General features: G+C 41.5%; 1 protein-coding gene across 5 annotated transcripts in view; it reads left to right on the forward strand.

Annotated features, from left to right (window-relative positions):
* Nucleotides 1-20,151, forward strand: part of LOC129729306 (GATA-binding factor C-like) — a 320,588-nt gene that overhangs the window by 214,090 nt on the left and 86,347 nt on the right. For all 5 annotated transcript variants that reach the window (XM_055687816.1, XM_055687828.1, XM_055687831.1 and 2 more), the window contains exon 4: nt 5,860-6,011. In XM_055687816.1, coding sequence (XP_055543791.1) covers nt 5,860-6,011 — 152 coding nt within the window. The remainder of the gene's footprint in view (nt 1-5,859; nt 6,012-20,151) is intronic.

The following is a 20,151-nucleotide window of genomic DNA, read 5'->3' on the forward strand; positions in this document are numbered from 1 at the left end:
TCATATTTGTTTGAATGGCAACGACTTCAATATTCGAGATCGAGGGGAGGTCGATTCTGAAGAAGGAATAGCACTTTTTAATCCCTAAAAGTACCCCTCCACCGTGTGAGTCTCGATCTCGACGAATAATGTTAAAATCGTGGAAATTGAGTTGATCGTTTGAATTGAGAAAAGTTTCACAGAGCGCAAATGCGTCACAATTGTGTGTATTTATTAAATGAGAAAATAGATCGAACTTGGGGATGATACTTCTGCAATTCCACTGTAATACAGTGATAAAATTCCTAACCTCTTTCGCCGTATTAGTCATCGAAAGATATAATAGCTGAAATGAGGGGCCAAGTTGCTGCTAGTTGCTTCAAAAAGGTTTTCACTGTAGGAAGTAGGGCAAGAAGAATATTTTGAAGGGGATCTGGTATGTTGAATGTTTTAAATATCCAGTCCACAATATCAGAAAATTTCACGAACCCTGTTTCTTTTTTATCTTCTGATCGAGAAATGGGTGCACGAGGGGTTTTTGGTGCCCCAGGAAGCGGTGGGTACTCCTGGTTTGATTTAAAATTAAATCCGGGAGGAACTTGCTTCGGTTTTTCTTCACCGCTTGCTTTTTGTGTTGGCTTATTGGTCATTCCGCTAGGGGTTATCTTGCGACCTTTGCGAGAAAGATTAGGAGAGTTGATCAATCTCCTCTTCCTAGATCCTTCTGGCATGGCATAAGAGCACCCTTCGACGGGATCGTCAGATGTACCCTCATCGGTTGGCAGAAAGGAAAAGATGTTTCCTGTCGAGGGTGGCTCAGCCCTCTTAAGCATTTCTGCAAAAGAGCGCTTTGATCGTTCCTTGAGGGAACGCTTGATTTTTTCCTCGCGCTGTTTGTACGCGGGACACGCCGAAAGATCATGCCGAGTTCCCTCGCAGTAAAGACACTTTTCAGTATCCTCACAGCAAGCGGTCTCAGCATGATTGCCTCCGCACTTGCTGCAGCGTGCCTTGTTGCAGCAGTAGGTGGCTGTATGACCTAACTGCTTGCAGTTTTGGCAATGCATGACCCGCGGTACGAACAGGCGTACAGGCAGACGAACCCTGTCCAAAGAGATGTAGTTCGGCAGTGCGGATCCGGCGAATGTTACACGGAGGGAATCCGAAGGGAGGAATTTCTTCTTCCCTTCTTCGATGGATACTGAATGCAATTGCTTGACATCCAGTATCTTTACATCTTGAATCAGGGGGTTCTTGAAGCAGCCAACCCCGTGACGCAAAATGTCATCGACCGTGAGGCTTCCTTCGGTAACCACACCGTCGATCTCCACGTCCTTGGCAGGGATGTACACGCGGTACTCCCTTGTAAAGAGCTCGTAGCTAGCAATTTCGTTTGCTTGCTTCAAGCTACTCACGACAACTCGCAGTTTGTTCGGCCTCACCTTCGTAATCTCGGTTACGGCCGAAAACTGTTTTGCCAGGTCTTTGCCTATTTGAATTATATTCAAAGGTTTTTTATGGGCCGGAAGTAAACAACGTAGGGACCGCTAGCGGCATCTGGGTAAGCTTTTACCCGTATTTCCGGTACCCTTGGTACGGGGCTAGGTAGCGGTGGTGGTACAGGGGAAGGTAAGGGAGAACTGCTGGGGGAAATTTCAATTTCTTCCCCATTTGTTTCCACATCCAGGAAAAGTTGCACCTGCATGTCGTCCATTTTGCGGGAGCGTTACGCTCTACCGCACACAAACGATAAATATTCGAATGTGTGGGGGGATCAAATAGTTGATATTAAATTTTAAAAACAATTTTTCAAACTACAATGGATCAAAATAAAAAAAAGACAGTAATACTAATACTAATGACAATAGTAATAATAATTATAATAATAATAATTATAATAATAATAACAACAATAATAATAATAATAATAATAATAATAATAATAATAATAATAATAATAATAATAATAATATTAATAATAATAATATTGATAGTAATAATATTAATAATAATGATAAAAAATCTAAAGTGAATACTTCACCGAACGTCTAAGACACGACCTCACGGCTGATAGTAGGATCAGTCGAGTGTCTCCGCAGAACAAACAATGACGATCCAGCTTCGTGTTGTGAAACAGTGGCCGTATCCTACACGCGACCTTGTAGATGCTACTTGTAGTTGACTTCCACTCGCTCGATCGTATGGTGGTCCGTGCTGCTAGCTGGGTAACAGCGGTGCGGGAGAATTATTCTTGCTGATATATCAGCTGCGTATCAGATTACTGGCGGGGTAGCCTGCTCCTACCAGTGTGCAGAAGATGTTTCTGCCGATATACTGCAGTCTATTGTTATCGCACAGCACAAAAAACTAATCGAAAAAAAACACCCGTACCCGTAACTCGTGTATTGTTATTTTGCGAATCAAACGGAGATAAACAATTTGCGTCTAATCGAGACGAAAGCAAAACAACGAATGTAGTTTGAGGCACTTCTGTCACAATATATTACTGTTACTATAGTTGCTACCATTTTTGGTGAACAAAATCTAGTAAGAAGCAATATGTTATCCGTTTTGAAGTCCGATCAAAAACTATTATTAGACAGCCTATTAAAGGGAACTTACCAATTACAGAACATTAAACGGATGATAGAAAATTGCAGAAAAATACTGGATAGTACTAAAGATGTAAAAGAGCTAATTTTTTAAGCATTGATTTTTTTCAAAACTTCCAAATGGTCGGCGTGCAGCCAAATCGAAACCAAAGTTTGCCAATCCTGTTTGTTTCCAGTTAGCTGCTGCAGAAAATTTTTATTATAATATCATTTTGAACTGTTCAAATGATTCGTTTTTTTATGCAAGATAGATTATTAATTTTCGCATCCTTTGTTGTTAATAACTCAAAAACTGGCGCTTGGTTCGGTCTGGTCACACGCCGACCAAATGATACTCAAACAATGATGATTATTTACACATATAGAAACATAACCCGAAAAGTGGTGTTATGTCTTCGGTAAAGTTGTAGATAGTTATTTTGTTTCTCCAAAAAAATATACACTGTTATAGAAAATAAACAAAATTACAAAAAAAACTTTTGAAAATGCTCATTTAAAAAAAAAATACATGCACACAGCAAAAAACAATCCTAACGTTGATGATTATTCAAACATGGAGAAATAACAATTGAAAAACTCAAATTTACTAAGAGAAAATATTTTTCTAAATTTTGTTATTACAGTGTTTTATTTTTTAACAGGGGTAAAATAGTATCTACAACTTAGCCGTAGACACTGTACCGATCAAACAAACCGTTTTTGTTCTAAGCATAGAGCCTTTCTATGGTTTGCCTATTTGTGATATTCATCGTGCCTAGTTTAACTGTCAATTCAAACCGGGCTATTCCGGTCCCTGTGAGCCTTAACCGGATCGCTACCAGTTCCGAAACTCTCCGTTCTGGTCTGTTCCGGATAGGGTGGTTTACCGGTAAAACAAAAACCGGTAAAACCGGTAAAACCGATATTTTTTTCAATACCGAAATACCGGTATTGGAGAGGCGAAAAAACCAGTATTTTCGGTATTTTTCTTCATATTAAAAATAAAATTGTCACAATATTCATAGATCATTGTAAGGCTAATGAATGCTACCCACTAAGGTATGCGTTACAAATCACATGACGAATAATAATAAATAAATTTAGACAAAAGCAACACTGAATATTAATTTGCCCTTTATACATTTTAACATTTATTTTTCAAGTAGAACTGCTAATCTCATTACACACTCAAACTCACAGAGGCAACTCACGGGTTTTGAACCTACCAGTTTAACTACAAATTTTGAAAATCATAGTTTGAGGCAGTAATCACAATCATGTCAGCGAAAAAAACGCAAGTCATTATTCATTTTAAGCTATTTAAGTTAAAACTAAAAAATAAGTAAATAAATATAAATTTGGATTAGAAATTGATGTTTTGTTGATACAAAGTGTTTACAGGATGAAATAATCAACCAATTAAGAATTTCATCCTAAAAATTACTGCTCCTTGAAAAAGTGAAATTTAAATAGCTGTAGCAGCATGGTCAAAGCTTCGTGCCCATACCGCAGCGGGCTTTTATCAACAACTAGCTGAATGTACCCTACCTTGCTCGTGTAAAAGTTTCTGCTTTTTCTATGAATTTCTATATTTTTACTCATTTTAAATATTTATTTCTATTTCAATTAAAAACTTGTTCATATGCCACATTTTTCGTTTCACCATCAGCAGCTGAAATTAATAAAAAAAATATAATAATAAATATTTGGACGAACTGTTCAAAAAGGTTTCTTTCATCCATATACTTTTCTCAACAGTTTGAAATATTGTTTTCGAAGAATTTTAAAGTAATTCACTAACTTGTAACTAAGTTTTGCAATATGAAAGAAAATTGAAATAAAAATCTGCATTTTTTGTTAACATGAGTTTCGAAATTATGTTCTTCGTAATCATATCACTAGATTCATTCATTGAAGTTTTTCAAACATACACAACAAATTTATGCAGTGTTGTATCTGCATCGTATACCACAAGAGATCAAAACAATGGTCGGAGAGGTCCGAATCTAACACAAAAAATCTGGATAGTAATGAATCGTAGGTACTCATAAATGCAAGAACATAATTATGCAGCGACATGTCCATACATAGATGCAACCTGAGACGCTAAGCAAAAAATAAATTTCAAATCCAAATTTATGTAGGTAACGTCTTCGGCAGTGTTTTACTTCGGCAGGTTTTTGCATAAGACTGCGGCAGAAAACTGGCCGAAGAAAACCACTACCGGAGACATTCGACACCCTATATCTTTACTTATTTTTAGTTTTATTTTTAAATAGTACAGAGAGAATAGCTTGCGTTCCCAAACTACGATTTTAAGAATTTTGTAGTTGAAAAAGAAGGTTCAAAGACCACGCGTGACCCCTGGTTTGTATTAATCCGAAAAAAATAAAAATACCGGTTTTTTACCGGTTTTACCGGTTTTTATTTTTAAGAATACCGAACTACCGGTTTTTCGAAAAGTCGGTAATACCGACCACCCTAGTTCCGGAAGTTTCTGTTATGATCGGGCTTCGGACCGAATTTGCCGTACTCTATTCACTTCAACAACGACCACTACGATAAATATTGATTGTTGTAAATTCGTAGATGTTTAATAATCAGTGAAGTATATCTAAAAACTCATGTGGTTTATACAAACTGTATGTGAACTCATGATTTTACGAATATGGTGTATTTTCATATTATGAAAATACACGTTGAACAGCATGCATGATATCATAACGTGTGTATTTCTTGGTAACGCTATCTATACGTTACTATTTTGCTGTCGCTGTCAAAAATTTCACTCTAATCTGTTGCGATCACCAGTTTTCCAACAATTGACAGACTCAAAATGATATTAAACATCTTCTTTCAAAGCGACATGATGGTACGCTACAAATAAGTGATCCTACAATATTATTCAATTTTAAAATCATTTGCTCGACCACTCATTTGAGTTATTTCGTGGATCGTGTGAAGACCGTGCATTAGTTGTTAGATACTGAAACATTTCTGCTACATTCCGTTCCACTTAGTTATTTGTTACACAGCCAAGTTAATTAGTGTATAAATTATGAAACATACGTAGTGGTGAATCCACTTCCATCCATCAACGTCACTTGAGTAATAATGCAAACACACCTGTCACACTGCCAGCTTTCCCCGGGGGTACTTCCTATCAAAAACAAAGAAGCAATTAAAATGTAACATGTGTCTACTACAAACCGATCAAAACACGATACGCAGCCTTGAGATAATAAGTTCTAATTTGGTATTTCTTTTCCTCTATTCCACAACTTTGCAGAGGGCCGAGAGTGTGTGAACTGTGGTGCTACATCGACGCCTCTGTGGCGACGGGACGGTACCGGTCATTATTTGTGCAACGCCTGCGGTCTCTATTACAAAATGAACGGCCAGAACCGTCCACTGATCAAACCGAAGCGAAGACTAGTTAGTGTAAGTATATTAAGATTTTTTTTTAAACATGAACTCATAACATAAGCCTACCAAACATGAACAATATTTTTTCTTTTCATAAAGAATCAGCGAATGACCTCTAGGGAAAAGTCTAAAGTCTGCGTTTTAACTACCATATATGTTACCTCACTATCCATCGGTATTTGTACACTACACCCCTTGCAAGCGTTGCGACCCAAGTGCTGGTGTACAAAACCTTCCAAGCTATTAAATCGAGATGAATATAACTGATAAGCATACGAGAATATCAAAATGAGTACAGGAACTAACCTTCACAAAAGCAAATTGATGATGATGATGATGATGATGATGATGATGGTCCCGCCACATACCCCTACAAAGGTTTGAGCTGGACGATTTATCTATAGATAATTAATGTGATCACATTTTAATCAGTTATACAAAACAAAAAAAAAACGAACTGATTTTACCTCCAGATATAAACTTCTTCAAAAACTGTATACTTGATTCATAGAGCACACAAAACTAGTACAGGGTTTTCATGACCTTCAGCCAGACCAACCACAACTATTTCATGATTTTCTCTAAGCATTCAAATAACAATTTTAATTTGCTAAAAGAAATCATTTATATCTGAAAACCGCGCGCGAGGCTCAAGCTTTTGTAGTCTCTTTCTATTATTTTTAAAGCTACAACAACAATAATGAAAGAAAAAAAAAATCCATCATCATCACCGTGACGAACACAGTAGTTTTGTTGTTATAAATTTAGAAAAGTCCAATTTAATATAAACATATAAATAAAATTTTACAACACAATCAGATCCGTTCGTATAAAACTTCGTCATTTACAAGCTTCAATAAAACAATCAATATATGAATAGAAACCAAAACAAATAGTTCATCTAAAATAAATCCGTTTGTTAAACTTCGTCATTTAAGATCCGTTTGTTCAAACTTCGTCAGGTGAACTCTACATCATTTTGAAAAACTTAGTATCGTTCTATACAATAGAAACTTTCACGTGTGAAATACATTGTCTCTTGAACTCCGCAAGTGTTGGTGCACGTTTAACATGTCTTGGCATCGAATTGAAAAAATTTATACCTTTATAAAACAATGAATTTTGTGAAGCTCTCGTTAGAAAGAAAGGTGTTCTTATTTCATCCGCGGTTCTAGTGTTATATCTATGAAAATCTCTTCCTCTTTCAATTCGATCACTCAAATATTGAGGTAGCAAACCATTAATTATTTTAAAAATGAACACCATAGACAAATAAACAACTCGCTGCTTCACAGATAGCCATTGCAAAGCGTCCAACATGAAAACAGAGGAAGTTAATCTATCACAATTTAAAATCAAACGCATTATTCTATTCTGCAAACGCTGTAACCTCAACAGTTGTGTGTTATTGGCTAAGTATAAAAAAGTAGGGCAAAAATCCAAATGTGGAGAGATGATTGACTTGTATAGCTGTATTTTACTACTAATCGTTAATTCGTTTTTCAGACGGCATAGAATTCCATACTTTTTGGCAATTTTCTTGATGACATTGTCAATGTGAGCGTTGAACTTTAGATTGTCATCAATAATCACGCCAAGATATTTGATCTCCCGAACGCGACCAATTGCCTCATCATCAATCAAAACAGAGACATCATCATTTACAACGGTGCGCGAGAAAATCATAAATTTAGTTTTATCAATATTCAATTTCAATTGCTTATACTTCAACCATCTGCTTAGAGAACGTAAATCTTCGTTCAAGTGTGAAACGGCTTCTTCTACGTTCTTAGCTGCAATGAATAATACGGTGTCATCGGCAAAAAGATTAATATCACAAAAACGTAAAACTCGTCGCATGTCATTTATATACATAATGAACAAAAGGGGCCCTAATACACTTCCCTGTGGAACTCCAAGATCATTCTCCACGGGACTAGAAACAGAATCATTAAAAACAGTCCGTTGAGTTCTGTCAGACAAATAGCTTTCAAACCATCTGAATGCAGTACTCGAAATTCCAAAGCGCTTGATTGTGTTCAACAATAAGGGCCTAGAAATTGTCTCAAAAGCGCGTTTTAGATCCAAAAAAACAGCAAATATTGTGTCTCTATTTTCTAAGTTATCTTTCCATTTTGCTAGTACTAAGTTTAACGCGGTTTCACATGAGTGGCCTTCCCGGTAGCCTGATTGTTCCGGAATTAGCAACGAGTTACTATTTAAATATTCTAGAAGCTGGCCTTTAACAACTAGTTCTAATATCTTTTCTAATGTGTGTAACATGTTGATGGGACGAAACTCTTCGGCTTTAATCGTTCCAGCAATAAAGAGAAAACGGTCTGCTCATTTTCCCAGGAAAATTGAGCGCTACTTCCAGCGGTAGTTATTTCTGACGGACGGATGGCCGTACAAACGGTCGCCAACATGGGCCACAGAAAACGAACGCGCATGTATTTGTATGTGGTTGTGTGGGTGCTCCAGGGTGACAAAGAAGCATAATTATCATTACTGCACGTAGTTGTGTAATTTACATGAATGAATGCGCGGTTTCGATGAAAAAGCATACAGAAAAGATCCAACAAGATGACAGCATTTCAGCAACACCTGTTGAAATTCCCGTGATTAAGCGGAAGCTTATCTCCAATGTAAGATCGTTTTGATTAAGCTGCTAACGATGTTCATCTCATGGAGGTGTCAAGGACATCGTCGGAGTTTTATAAGTATAGAAATGTCCCATTGCAAGATGAGTGACATGACAATCAGAACAATTAGGTATTTTGCGTAAATTCTACCTGCTCCTAATATAACGGGATGAATATTGTCATCTTTGGTGTTGAGAGAAAACATTATAGGATCGTGAAGATTTAGTAGTGGACTCTTATTTTCTGCAAGCACCAAAAACGTTAAACACCACATGGTTGTGATGTCGGGTTCGATTTCCGTTCAGGTCGAGGATCTTTTCAAGCTGGAAATTTTCTCGACTCAGCACTGGGGTACGGTGTATCGTTGTAGCTTTTCAATAACATGCAAAATGTACCAAAAACAATTTCGATAGCGAATTCTCTCAACTGAACTAGTTGATCCAGACCGCTATTTGCCCCCCAGGCTAGCGTGCGATATTGTTGTTGAGCGTCATTAGAACTGATTAATTTCAAATGCTTATAACTCGTTCAGTATTCAACAAATTTGCTGCATTCTTACAGCAAACAATTGTAAAACCAGTTATGCGTCTAGCAAAATGTGTGAAATTGATACTTTTGATGCTACTAGCTATTGTACCATTGAAAAATGTAAAGTTTCGTTCTAAACGCTGCTTCCGAACAATGAGAGCCGTAACCAGAATTTCCCTTCACTCTCCACGCTCCTGGGTTACTCGTCGCCAATTTCCTAGGCGTCTCGACACTCGCAGATCAACTTCAACCTGGTCAAGCTACCTAAAACGTTGAAACCCTCTGTTTCTGGTACCGATGAGGTTCTTGAAGAGAACCGATTTTAAAACACTGTAGTTCGGTATACTCGCGACATGTCCGGCCCATCGCAGCCTCCCAACTTTCGTGAGGTGCACAATGGGAATCTCTCCAAGTAGTCCCTGCAGCTCGTTCTTCATACGCCTGCGCCACTCGCCGCTTCCGGTTTGAACTCCACCGAATATTGTCCGCAACACTTTCCGTTCGAATACGATCAGCGCCCGTATGTCCTCCGTTTCAAGTCCTTAGAGAACTACTGGTTTAATTGGGGTTTTGTACATCGTCAGTAGGCCCGATTTCCAGCTTGAATACGTGGTTTTTTTTCCCCATCTATAGTTTATTTGACACGGCACAAATACAATTCAATGTTTAACGGCGCCAATTATATCTGGTAGCTTACTTTCTAAAGTATCTTAATAACTAAAAGCAAATTTTTTATCCTCGCTGCCGACTACGAGCTGAAACTAAATCTAACTTAAAGCTAGAATATTTTGCATTAAAAGCACAGGTTTGCTGTTTGATGGTTTTCATTGCCATAGGTAAGCAGCATATTAAATTTGTTCCGCTGCTGGGCCAAGATATTACGGACTGGCATATTGGGTTGTTTCCATCGGGCCTTGAGAGTATCGTGCGGGTCTGATTGCTGTTTCCGGATCCGGGGTCTTAACGTGTTCTTGTCGTTTGGTTGGATGTAGGCGGAAGGGGATAGGACTAAACTGGGGCGTGGATGGATTTCAGGAAAACGTATATAAGGGACATGTAGGATAGGTCACGGCTCGCCAAGACATCACGAACAGGAACAGCCAGCTGCCTACCTTCGGCCTGCAGGGAAGCTATTAATCTAGACCTGGCGTCACGGTGTACAGGGCATGACCAAACAACGTGCTCTATGTCGTGATAACCTTCACCACAGGCACAGATACCACTCTCCCCGAGCCCAACACGACGGAGATGCGCGTCAAATCTATAGTGATTGGACATAAGCCGGGACATCACGCAAATGAAATCCCGACCTACATCCAACCCCTTGAACCACGGGTTCGTCGATACCTTGGGGATTATGGAATGTAACCACCTTCCCAGTTCCCCCTTGGTCCAAGAATTTTGCCAACTGATGATCGTATTCTGACGTACAAATGCGAAAAATTCATTGTAGGCAATTGGTCTTTCATAAATTCCAACGTTTGTTGCGCCCACCTTAGCCAAAGAGTCCGCTTTCTCATTGCCCGGTATCGAGCAGTGAGAAGGGACCCACGCTAAGGTAATCTGATACGATTTTTCGGATAAAGCACTCAGATGTTCCCGTATTTTTCCCAGGAAATACGGAGAGTGCTTAACATCTTTCATCGATCGGAGAGCCTCAATGGAACTGAGACTGTCCGTAAAGATGAAATAATGGTCCGTGGGCATTTTTTCGATAATCCCTAGGGTGTACTGAATTACAGCTAATTCTGCGACGTAAACCGAAGCAGGATTATCGAGCTTATGGGAGACGGTTAAATTGTTATTGAAGATACCGAAGCCAGTGGACCCATCAAGAAGTGATCCGTCAGTGTAGTACATATTGTCGCAGTTGATGTTTCGATATTTATTGGAAAAAATTTCAGGGATCTGCTGCACGCGTAAATGATCCGGGATTCCACGAGTTTCTTCTATCATGGATGTATCGAAAAACACAGTCAGACCAGAAGTATTTGATAAGTCGACACGATTTGGAATATTCGAAGAAGGGTTAATATTTTGGGACATGTGATTGAAATACAATGTCATAAAACGGGTTTGAGAATTAAGTTCGATTAACCTTACGAAATTTTCAATCACGGGACGGTTCAGACCTCACATTTGATTAGAATACGAGAAGACAGGCTCCAGAAGCGGTTTTTCAATGGTAGTACTCCAGCTAAGATCTCCAAACTCATCGTATGGGTCGACTGCATGCAACCCAAGGCGATACGCAAACAACGATATTGTATTCGCTCCAGTTTGATCAAATGTGTGTTTGCTGCGGAGCGGAAGCAGAAACATCCGTACTCAATAACAGACAGTATCGTTGTTTGGTAAAGCCTTATAAGGTCTCCTGGGTGGGCTCCCCACCATTGTCCGGTTATTGTACGAAGAAAATTCACTCTTTGTTGACATTTTTTCATCAGATACCTCACGTGACAACCCCAGGTGCTTTTAGAGTCGAACCAGACACCAAGATATTTGTGTACCAAAACCTGAGAAATCGTTTTACCCATTAATTGTGTTTAAAGCTGAGCAGGTTCATGCTTCCTAGAAAAAACTACTATCTCAGTCTTCTCCGGAGAGAATTCGATACCTAGCTGTAAAGCCCAAGCAGACAAATTGTCCAAGGTATCTTGCAATGGTCCTTGCAAATCGGCAGCTTTGGCTCCTGTAACAGAGATTACACTGTCGTCTGCAAGTTGTCTCATCGTGCATGAGTTTGCCAGACATTCGTCGATGTCATTTACATAAAAGTTGTAAAGAAGGGGGCTTAAACATGAGCCCTGGGGAAGACCCATGTAGCTAATGCGAAAAGTTGCCAAATCGCCGTGCGTAAAATGCATGTGCTTTTCGGACAACAAATTGTGCAAAAAATTGTTCAAAATTGGAGAAAATCCTTGTCGGTGAAGTTTACCCGAAAGAATGTCAATAGAAACGGAATCAAAAGCCCCCTTAATGTCCAAGAACGCAGACGCCATTTGTTCTTTGCGAGCATATGCCAGCTGAATATCTGTTGAAAGGAACGCAAGACAATCATTCGTCCCTTTGGCACGGCGGAAGCCAAATTGAGTATCTGATAGTAGACCATTTGATTCGACCCAATGGTCTAAACGACGGAGTATCATTTTTTCCATCAATTTCCGGATACAGGATAGCATTGCAATCGGCCTATAAGAGTTGTTATCAGAAGCTGGTTTCCCTGGTTTTTGGATGGCGATCACCTTCACTTGCCTCCAATCCTGCGGTACAATGTTTTGCTCCAGGAACTTATTGAACAAGTTCAACAAGCGCCTCTTGGCATTGCCGGGTAGATTCTTCAACAAGTTGAATTTGATTCTATCTAACCCAGGCGCGTTATTGTTACAGGACAGGAGGGCAACTGAAAACTCTGCCATCGTAAAAGGTGATTCTATCGCGTCGTGGCCCGGAGACGCATCGCGAACAATGTTTTGCTCAGGAACAGAGTCCGGACATACTTTCCTGGCAAAATCAAATATCCACCGACTTGAAGACTCCTCGCTTTCGTTGACCGTTACGCGATTCCGCATTCTTCGGGCTGTGTTCCAAAGAGTGCTCATCGATGTCTCCCTCGACGTCTCGTTCACGAACCGACGCCAATATCCGCGTTTCTTTGCTTTAGCCAAACTTTTAAGCTTGGTATTAAGCTCCGAATACCGTAAATAGTCGCCAGGTATACCTCCCTTCTGGTAGGCCTTAAACGCGTCGGATCTTTGCGTGTAGACATCGGAGCACTCTTGGTCCCACCACGGAGTGGGAGGCCGTTCTTTGATCGTTACGCCGGGATATTTCTTCGTTTGGGCTTGCAACGCGGCGTCGAGAATCAAGCCCGCGAGGAGGTTGTATTCTTCAAGTGGTGGATGATGTTGAATCGACTCGACCGCTTTTGAAATCATTTCCTCGTATAACTTCCAATCGACATTCCGTGTGAGGTCATACGGAATGTCAATTGGTCGCATGCGACTCGACCCGTTATTAATTGAAATAAGAATAGGCAAATGGTCGCTACCGTGAGGATCAAGGATTACCTTCCATGTGCAATCCAACCGTAGCGACATCGAACATAAGGATAGATCCAAAGCGCTTGGGCGCGCTGGAGGTTTCGGGATACGTGTCATTTCGCCGTTGTTTAAAATAGTCATGTCGAAGTCATCGCAAAGGTTATAGATTAAAGAGGAGCGGTTATCATTGTAAGGGGAACCCCAAGCCACGCCATGAGAGTTGAAGTCTCCCAAAATCAAACGTGGCGAGGGAAGAAGTTCTATTAAATCAAAGAGCAGCCGTTGCCCAACCTGTGCTTTGGGAGGAATATATATTGAGGCAATACAAAGCTCTTTACCTTGTATTGTCATTTGACATGCGACAACTTCGATGCCTGGAATCGAGGGGAGGTTAATACGATAGAAAGAATAGCACTTTTTATTCCCTAAAAGTACTCCTCTATATGGGGTGTCTCGATCAAGGCGAATAATATTAAAATCATGGAAGTTGAGATCAATATTTGAAGTAAGCCAAGTTTCACAAAGGGAAAATGCATCGCATTTGTTTTTATTTATCAAAACTTTAAACGAATCAATTTTTGGTAAAATACTTCTACAATTCCACTGTAAGACAGAGATAGAATCCTTCATATACGCAGTTGAATTAGGCATCGAAGGATACAATCGCTGCAAGGAGGGGCCATTGGGCAGTCAACTGCTTCAAAAATGATCTAACTGTTGGGAGGAATGCTGTAAGAAAAATTTTAATTGGATCGGGTACATTGAAATTTTCAAAAATCCAGTCCACAATGTCAGAAAATTTCACTAATCCAGAGTTTGTTTCATCAACTGGATGTGCAAAGGGAACAACTGGGGTTTTAGATGTTCCTGGCAGTGCTGGGAACTCCTTCTGGGACTTTAAATTTGCAAGCCCAGGAGGAGTTTGCTTCGGTTTTTCCGCAGCACTGTTTGGTTTGTCCGTACTTTTCATTACACTTTGGGAAATCTCAGGACCTTTACGGGGAAGTTTAGGAGAAGAAACATTTTTCCTCTTCCTAGACTCCCCAGGATTGGCATAAGTTGTTCCCGCTGGTGAATCGTCAGAATCGGTTTCATCAGAGGACAACAGATCAAAGGGGTTCGATGTTATGGTAGAAGTGGTCACGGTCTTCTTCAGCATCTCAGCGTAAGAACGCTTTGAACGCTCCTTAAGTGACCGCTTGATTTTATCTCTGCGCTGCATGTACACCGGGCATGTGGAGAGCTCATGCTGGTTTTCTCCACAGTGAATACATTTTTCAGCATTAACACTGCAAGAATCTTCCGCATTAGTCTCCCCACACTTGCTACATCGTGCCTTATTGCAGCAGTAGGCGGCTGTGTGGCCTAACTGCTTGCAATTGGTGCAATTCATAACACGGGTTACATACAATCGCACAGGCAGACGAACCCGGTCGATCGAGACGTGGCTAGGGAGTGCAGATCCGGCAAACGTAACGCGAAACGAGTCTGACGGAGTGTAAACTTTTTTACCGCCGACGAGAGACATGGACCGCAATTGCTTACAATCCAAAATCTTCGCCTGTGTTTCGGTATTTTTGAAGCAACCGGTTGCGCTTTTTAGGATACACTCGACAGACAGACTCGAATCGGTTATGACACCGTCGATCTCCACGTCTCGTGCGGGTATGTAAACGCGATACTCGCGTGTGAAGAGCTCAGAGCAAGCGATAGCATTGGCCTGTGCCAGATCACTGACCACGACGTCGGCCGTTACCAGAGAACCCAAGTATACGAACTCATCTACTACTTCGAGTTCATCGCCGTCCATGAACATCGTCCGAAGGAAGGCGAATGTTGGCTTCTCTCGGGTCAATCTTTTTTATATGCTTGGTTTTCGACGCTTTTATTTGTAGTCCAACTCTCTTAGTCTCCATTTTTATTCTGGCGTAGATTGCCTTCGCCGTCGCAAAGTTTCTCGTAATAACATCGAAATTGTCTGCGAAGCTTACGAGTTTACTTTCTTCGATAAAAAACGTGCCTCTAGTTTCGATGCCCGCTCGTAGGATTACACCCTCAAGAGCATTGTTGAACAACGTTTTGGATAGTCCATCTCGTTTCCTGAACCGTCCGCGCGCATCGAAGGGATTCGAGAATGACCGCGAGGCGCACACGTAACACATCACTCGACCCAAGGTATTCGCTATTGAGATACTCATCGAAAAACTGCTTCTACATGTCGACCACCTCGCGCTCACTTGTGATCAGGTTTCCCTCCACAGAGACACGACTACCCTAAACATATCTGGACTCGGGTTGTAACCCTTACGTGATTGGCTTCCCAATCAACAAAACTGGTTATATTTAAGTTTTATAGCGCTGTTTTGGCTGTATTAAGCACTATAAAACTTTGATAAAACCAAAATTGTTACTAGGTTTACCTTCTCGTAAAACTGGCACGTATCATTAGCCTGAAACAGTTGGTCAAGCTCTTCATGATCTCTGTCCTCCTGCAGGCGGTTCTTTTTCTTCACAATCGTGGTGGACTCATTTCGAGTTCGTCGATGTTTGCCCTCGTTCTCTTTCGTGGCGATGCTCAGATAGCTTTTCCAAGCTAGATTCTTGCTCTCCATCGCTTGCTGGAATTTCTCGTCAATCAAGTCATATCGTCGGCTCGCTGTTATCTCATCTAGTGCCACGGTTGTGGCTTTTCCGAGGGTCGAACGTAGCTTGCCCCATCTATCGTCAATAGTAGAAGCACATAGTTTCTCCGTGGAAGATAGTGCCTCGTCAAGTAAGCGCACGTGATTTTCGGTAGCCTACATTTTGCTCAACCAAGTCATACGCTGTATTAAAATCTTCAACAAATGTGAATTTTTATGCAGTACTCTCGAAACTTATCTAGAAACTGTTGTAGAATAAAAGTTTGATCTATCGTTGAGCGTCTCTCTAGAAAACTAGCTTGCTAACAACCAAGGCAATATCGGGTAACCAACCCCGGTGGGAACTTGGTCTTATGCTGACAGGAAAGAAGGGCTCTTTTGAGTTTCAAAGCGTCTGCCCTCCATGCTAGGAGCGGCTCAAAACGGCGTCTGTATTTCAGGTAAGGGGTAGCCGATCACCGTCCTCGTGAGAACGGTGGACTCTAAAAAGTGTTGTGCACGATGCCCCCCCGGCGAGACAGGGGGTTGGTGCAGAGACCTTACAAGCCACCACCGTAAAACACTCACAAGTAATGAACGAGGAAAAAGAAATTTGGACTGGAACAATCGGCACAGATCCACGTGACAAAAACGGACTTAGAATTGGAAACTCGGAAAGTGGAACTGCCGATCTCTCAATTTCCAAGGGAGCACACGAGTGCCAAAGTATTGAAATCACGCAGGTTTGACGTCGAAGCACTGCAGGAGGTATGGTGGAAGGGCTCAATGCTACGTACGTTCCGGGATGGTCATGCCATCTACCAAAGCTGCATCAAAACACATTAGCTGAGGACAGCTTTCATAGTGATGGGCGAGATGTGAAAACGGGTGATTGGGTGGTGGCCAATCAGCCCTCGAATGTGCAGGTTCGGAACCAAGGGCCGGTTCAATATCAGCATGATAAACGTGCACAGCCCTCACCCCGGAAGTACCGAAGACAATGAGAATAAATTCTAAGCGCAGTTGGAGCGTGAGTACGACCACTGCCCAAAACATGATATCAAGAGCGTCATCGATTTTGACGCTCAGGTCAGGCAGGAGGAGGAATACAAGCTGGTGATTGAAGGGTTCAGTACACACTAGCTGACCAACGAAATGGGACTTATCGACTTTGCCGCCTGCAAAAATATGAATCGCTAACGTCGATTCGGACCACTGCTTGGTGATGGTTGAGATGCGCCCAAAACTCTCCGTTGTTAACAACATTCGCTACCGACGCCCGCCCCGATTAGATTTCGTGTGACTGAAGTGGCGTAACGTCGCCGAAAACTACGCGTATTCGCGCGAAGCTGCGCAGCCGGTGAAGGACCAGCTCGAAGACTGTTGGAACACCATCAAAACAACCATCAACAACGTGTCGGAGAACGTCATCGGGCATGTGGGACAAAAATAACAAAACGAGTGGTTCGACGACAAATTTAAGAGAGTGACGGCTGAGGAAACGCTGCATGAGCGGAAAAGATGCGCAGTGCCACTCGTCAGAATATTCAGAGACACCGACAGAAGAAGCTGCAGCGAGCTCAAATCTTCCGGGAGAAAAAGAACTGGAACAGCTGCACCAATCTCAGGAACCGCGAAAGTTTTACCAGAAACTCAACGCATCCCGCAGAGGCTTTGTGCCGCGAGCCTAAATGTGCCGGGATAAAGATGGTAGGGTTTCGCAGCTCTTCGACGAACACCTGAATGGTGCCCAGGCAGAGGACCATGGCGGCGGAGAAAGCGATCTCGTCGGTGCGACAAACGTAAAAGAAGTGCCAGCCCCAACAATAGGCGAAGTTAAGGGTGCCATCAATCATTGTCCACCGACTCTCACCGCTAGCCAACAGATTTGTGGGAAGTTATCAGGCCGGCTTCATGGAAGGACGGTCTAAGCCGTACCAAATCTTACCATACGGCAGATCCTCCAGAAACGTCGTGAATACAGAACCCCCACGCACCACCTAATCTTTAACTTCAAAACCACGACCAAAAAAAGCTAAGGAAGGTCATGGACGAAACTGGCTTTCCGGGAAAGCTGATTAGACTGGTAAAGGCTACGGTGGATGAAACGCAGTGCTGTGTGCGTACTTCGGGTGTTGTTACACAGTTACACAGAAATCGCACAATAAATGTGTGAAACGCATAACGCAACAGTTGTACTGCGAATACATTGACATAGAATGAAATCAGAATATGTATCATATACCGAAACTTTATTTCTCACGTCGAGTGTATTAGTGACTAGACTAGGCACATCACATACAATTTGCAGGTTGCTCTTTCGCTTCTCTTTCGGTTCGGATTGCGACGCGCAAGGCGATATTTCGTTGCTTCACGAAATGAGCGAGACACCCGTACATACTTGATACCATAGTGTTGTTAGTCTCACTCATACTGTCGGTGCGTGCTTGCTGCTATTCAGAGGAATGTATGAAGAAGAAAAAGTATCTCGAAGCGTGTGGGCAAAAGACTTGAAAAGCGTAGCATATGTCTCGTCCTCAAGCAGAAAGGAGGAGACTGCTTGATACCAGTTGAAACTGTTTAGGTGTAGTAGTTTGGAGCTGCCAAACACATTGGAGAAACGCTACAGCATTAATTGCGTTATGCCCAACACGCAATCATTGTACTGGTTCCGAATTACATCAACAATTGCGCTAAAAACGCACAATTTTGTACTGGTTTCGCACCATCCAACTTTTGCGTGTGGAGCAAGATCTGGCGGGTAGTACACGTGTCCCAGCGATTGGTGGCAGCCAGTAACCGACTGAATTGGAATAACGGATCTAATTTGAACAGCAGCGTATCTGAATGCCAAATCGAGCAACGTTATACTCCGATAGTTTGCTAAAATCGAGTCATTGGCCGTCTCTAACGAATACATATGTTTGATTTTGACTAGTATTCTCAGTCAATCAGTCATCATCTGGTCTCTCCCTTTATACGCTACACTCATGTCCTAAATTATCATACGCGATCTAAAGTTAGTGTCTAAAAATCCAAACGCTGCCAAATTAGTACCGCAGGGTCCAATAACTTGAGAGTGCTACTGTTTCGCGTTGGCTCAGACGCTATTGGGCACCGCTCCTAACATAAAGGAACAGCTTGAAGCAGTGAACCTCAATTTACGTACGATCAAAATTATTACTGCTGTTGATTACATATTTTTCAATAAGTTAGCTTGAGGGTACTCGTAAACATAACGTGAAGCATCATGTCAAAGTTACTTTTTATACATTTCATTGTTGTTAATCAGGTGGTGTTCTGAAAATTTTAACTAGAAAGTAGTATATTTTGATAAAGTAATTTTTATCATTGTATATTGCCAACTTTCAACGTTACAAATAACTAATTTCTAAAATTTTGTTATTCTATTGTGCTACAACAAAGGATCAAAAAACTTTTCTAAAAAAATATTATTCCAAAATTATGTATCCCCATCCCATTATATCCAGAAAAAGTACTTCTGTCAGCCAGCAGATTCCAGTAGATTCCTCTTCTAACTTGCGGCAGCAGCAGCTTGCACACAAGACTCATCTCTCGCCTGATTCCGCACCGTCGCACGATGTTCTCGTACTTGGACGAAACGTCGCGACGAGCATGCTATTGAAAACATACGTGAGACAGGTTGCTTTATGTATTCCTCAATTTAATTAGTTTACATCCGATATAAATAAGGAAGCGATTTAAATTATTTCAGATTTGTGTGTTCCCCGCTTGTTAGGACAAGCCAAGACACGAAACTCTGTCTAACGAAAAAACAACAACAGCAGCGAGGAAAAGAGCCTTGTTCCCATGCCGAGTTCGGCCCACCAGGCTAAACGTAAGTTTGCGCTGCCTTGAACGAGCGCAAAAGCGCCCCATAAGCTGGCGCATACGTTTTTCCGCTCCATCTTCGCCGCGTACATCTTTTTCCTTTCGGCAACATTCGAGTCCCCGTTCGCAGAAACTCCTTTGTCGTCTACTGAAAGCAGGAAAACACAGTTGACAAAAAAACTACAACTCAAACGAAACGCACTGCCAGGAACATTTTGAATTGCGGTTGCGATATTCAAATCGGATGCTGGGCAATAAAATCAAACTCTGCGGCCTATCAGCGCCAGCATCGGAATCGGCGATCCCCCTGAAGATAAGCCCTTCTGAGCGGAGGAAAATCGATTCGAGCAAATTATTGTTCGATAGGACCAGTGCGATCAGTAATTGATCGATGATTACAGCGGATAAGTCAAACGACGACAAAGTTTGATGGTTTCTCATGCCGTGAACTGATGTCCGTGAGGGTACT

The sequence above is a fragment of the Wyeomyia smithii genome, chromosome 1 (assembly GCF_029784165.1).
Source record: "Wyeomyia smithii strain HCP4-BCI-WySm-NY-G18 chromosome 1, ASM2978416v1, whole genome shotgun sequence".
Lineage (NCBI taxonomy): Eukaryota > Metazoa > Arthropoda > Insecta > Diptera > Culicidae > Wyeomyia > Wyeomyia smithii.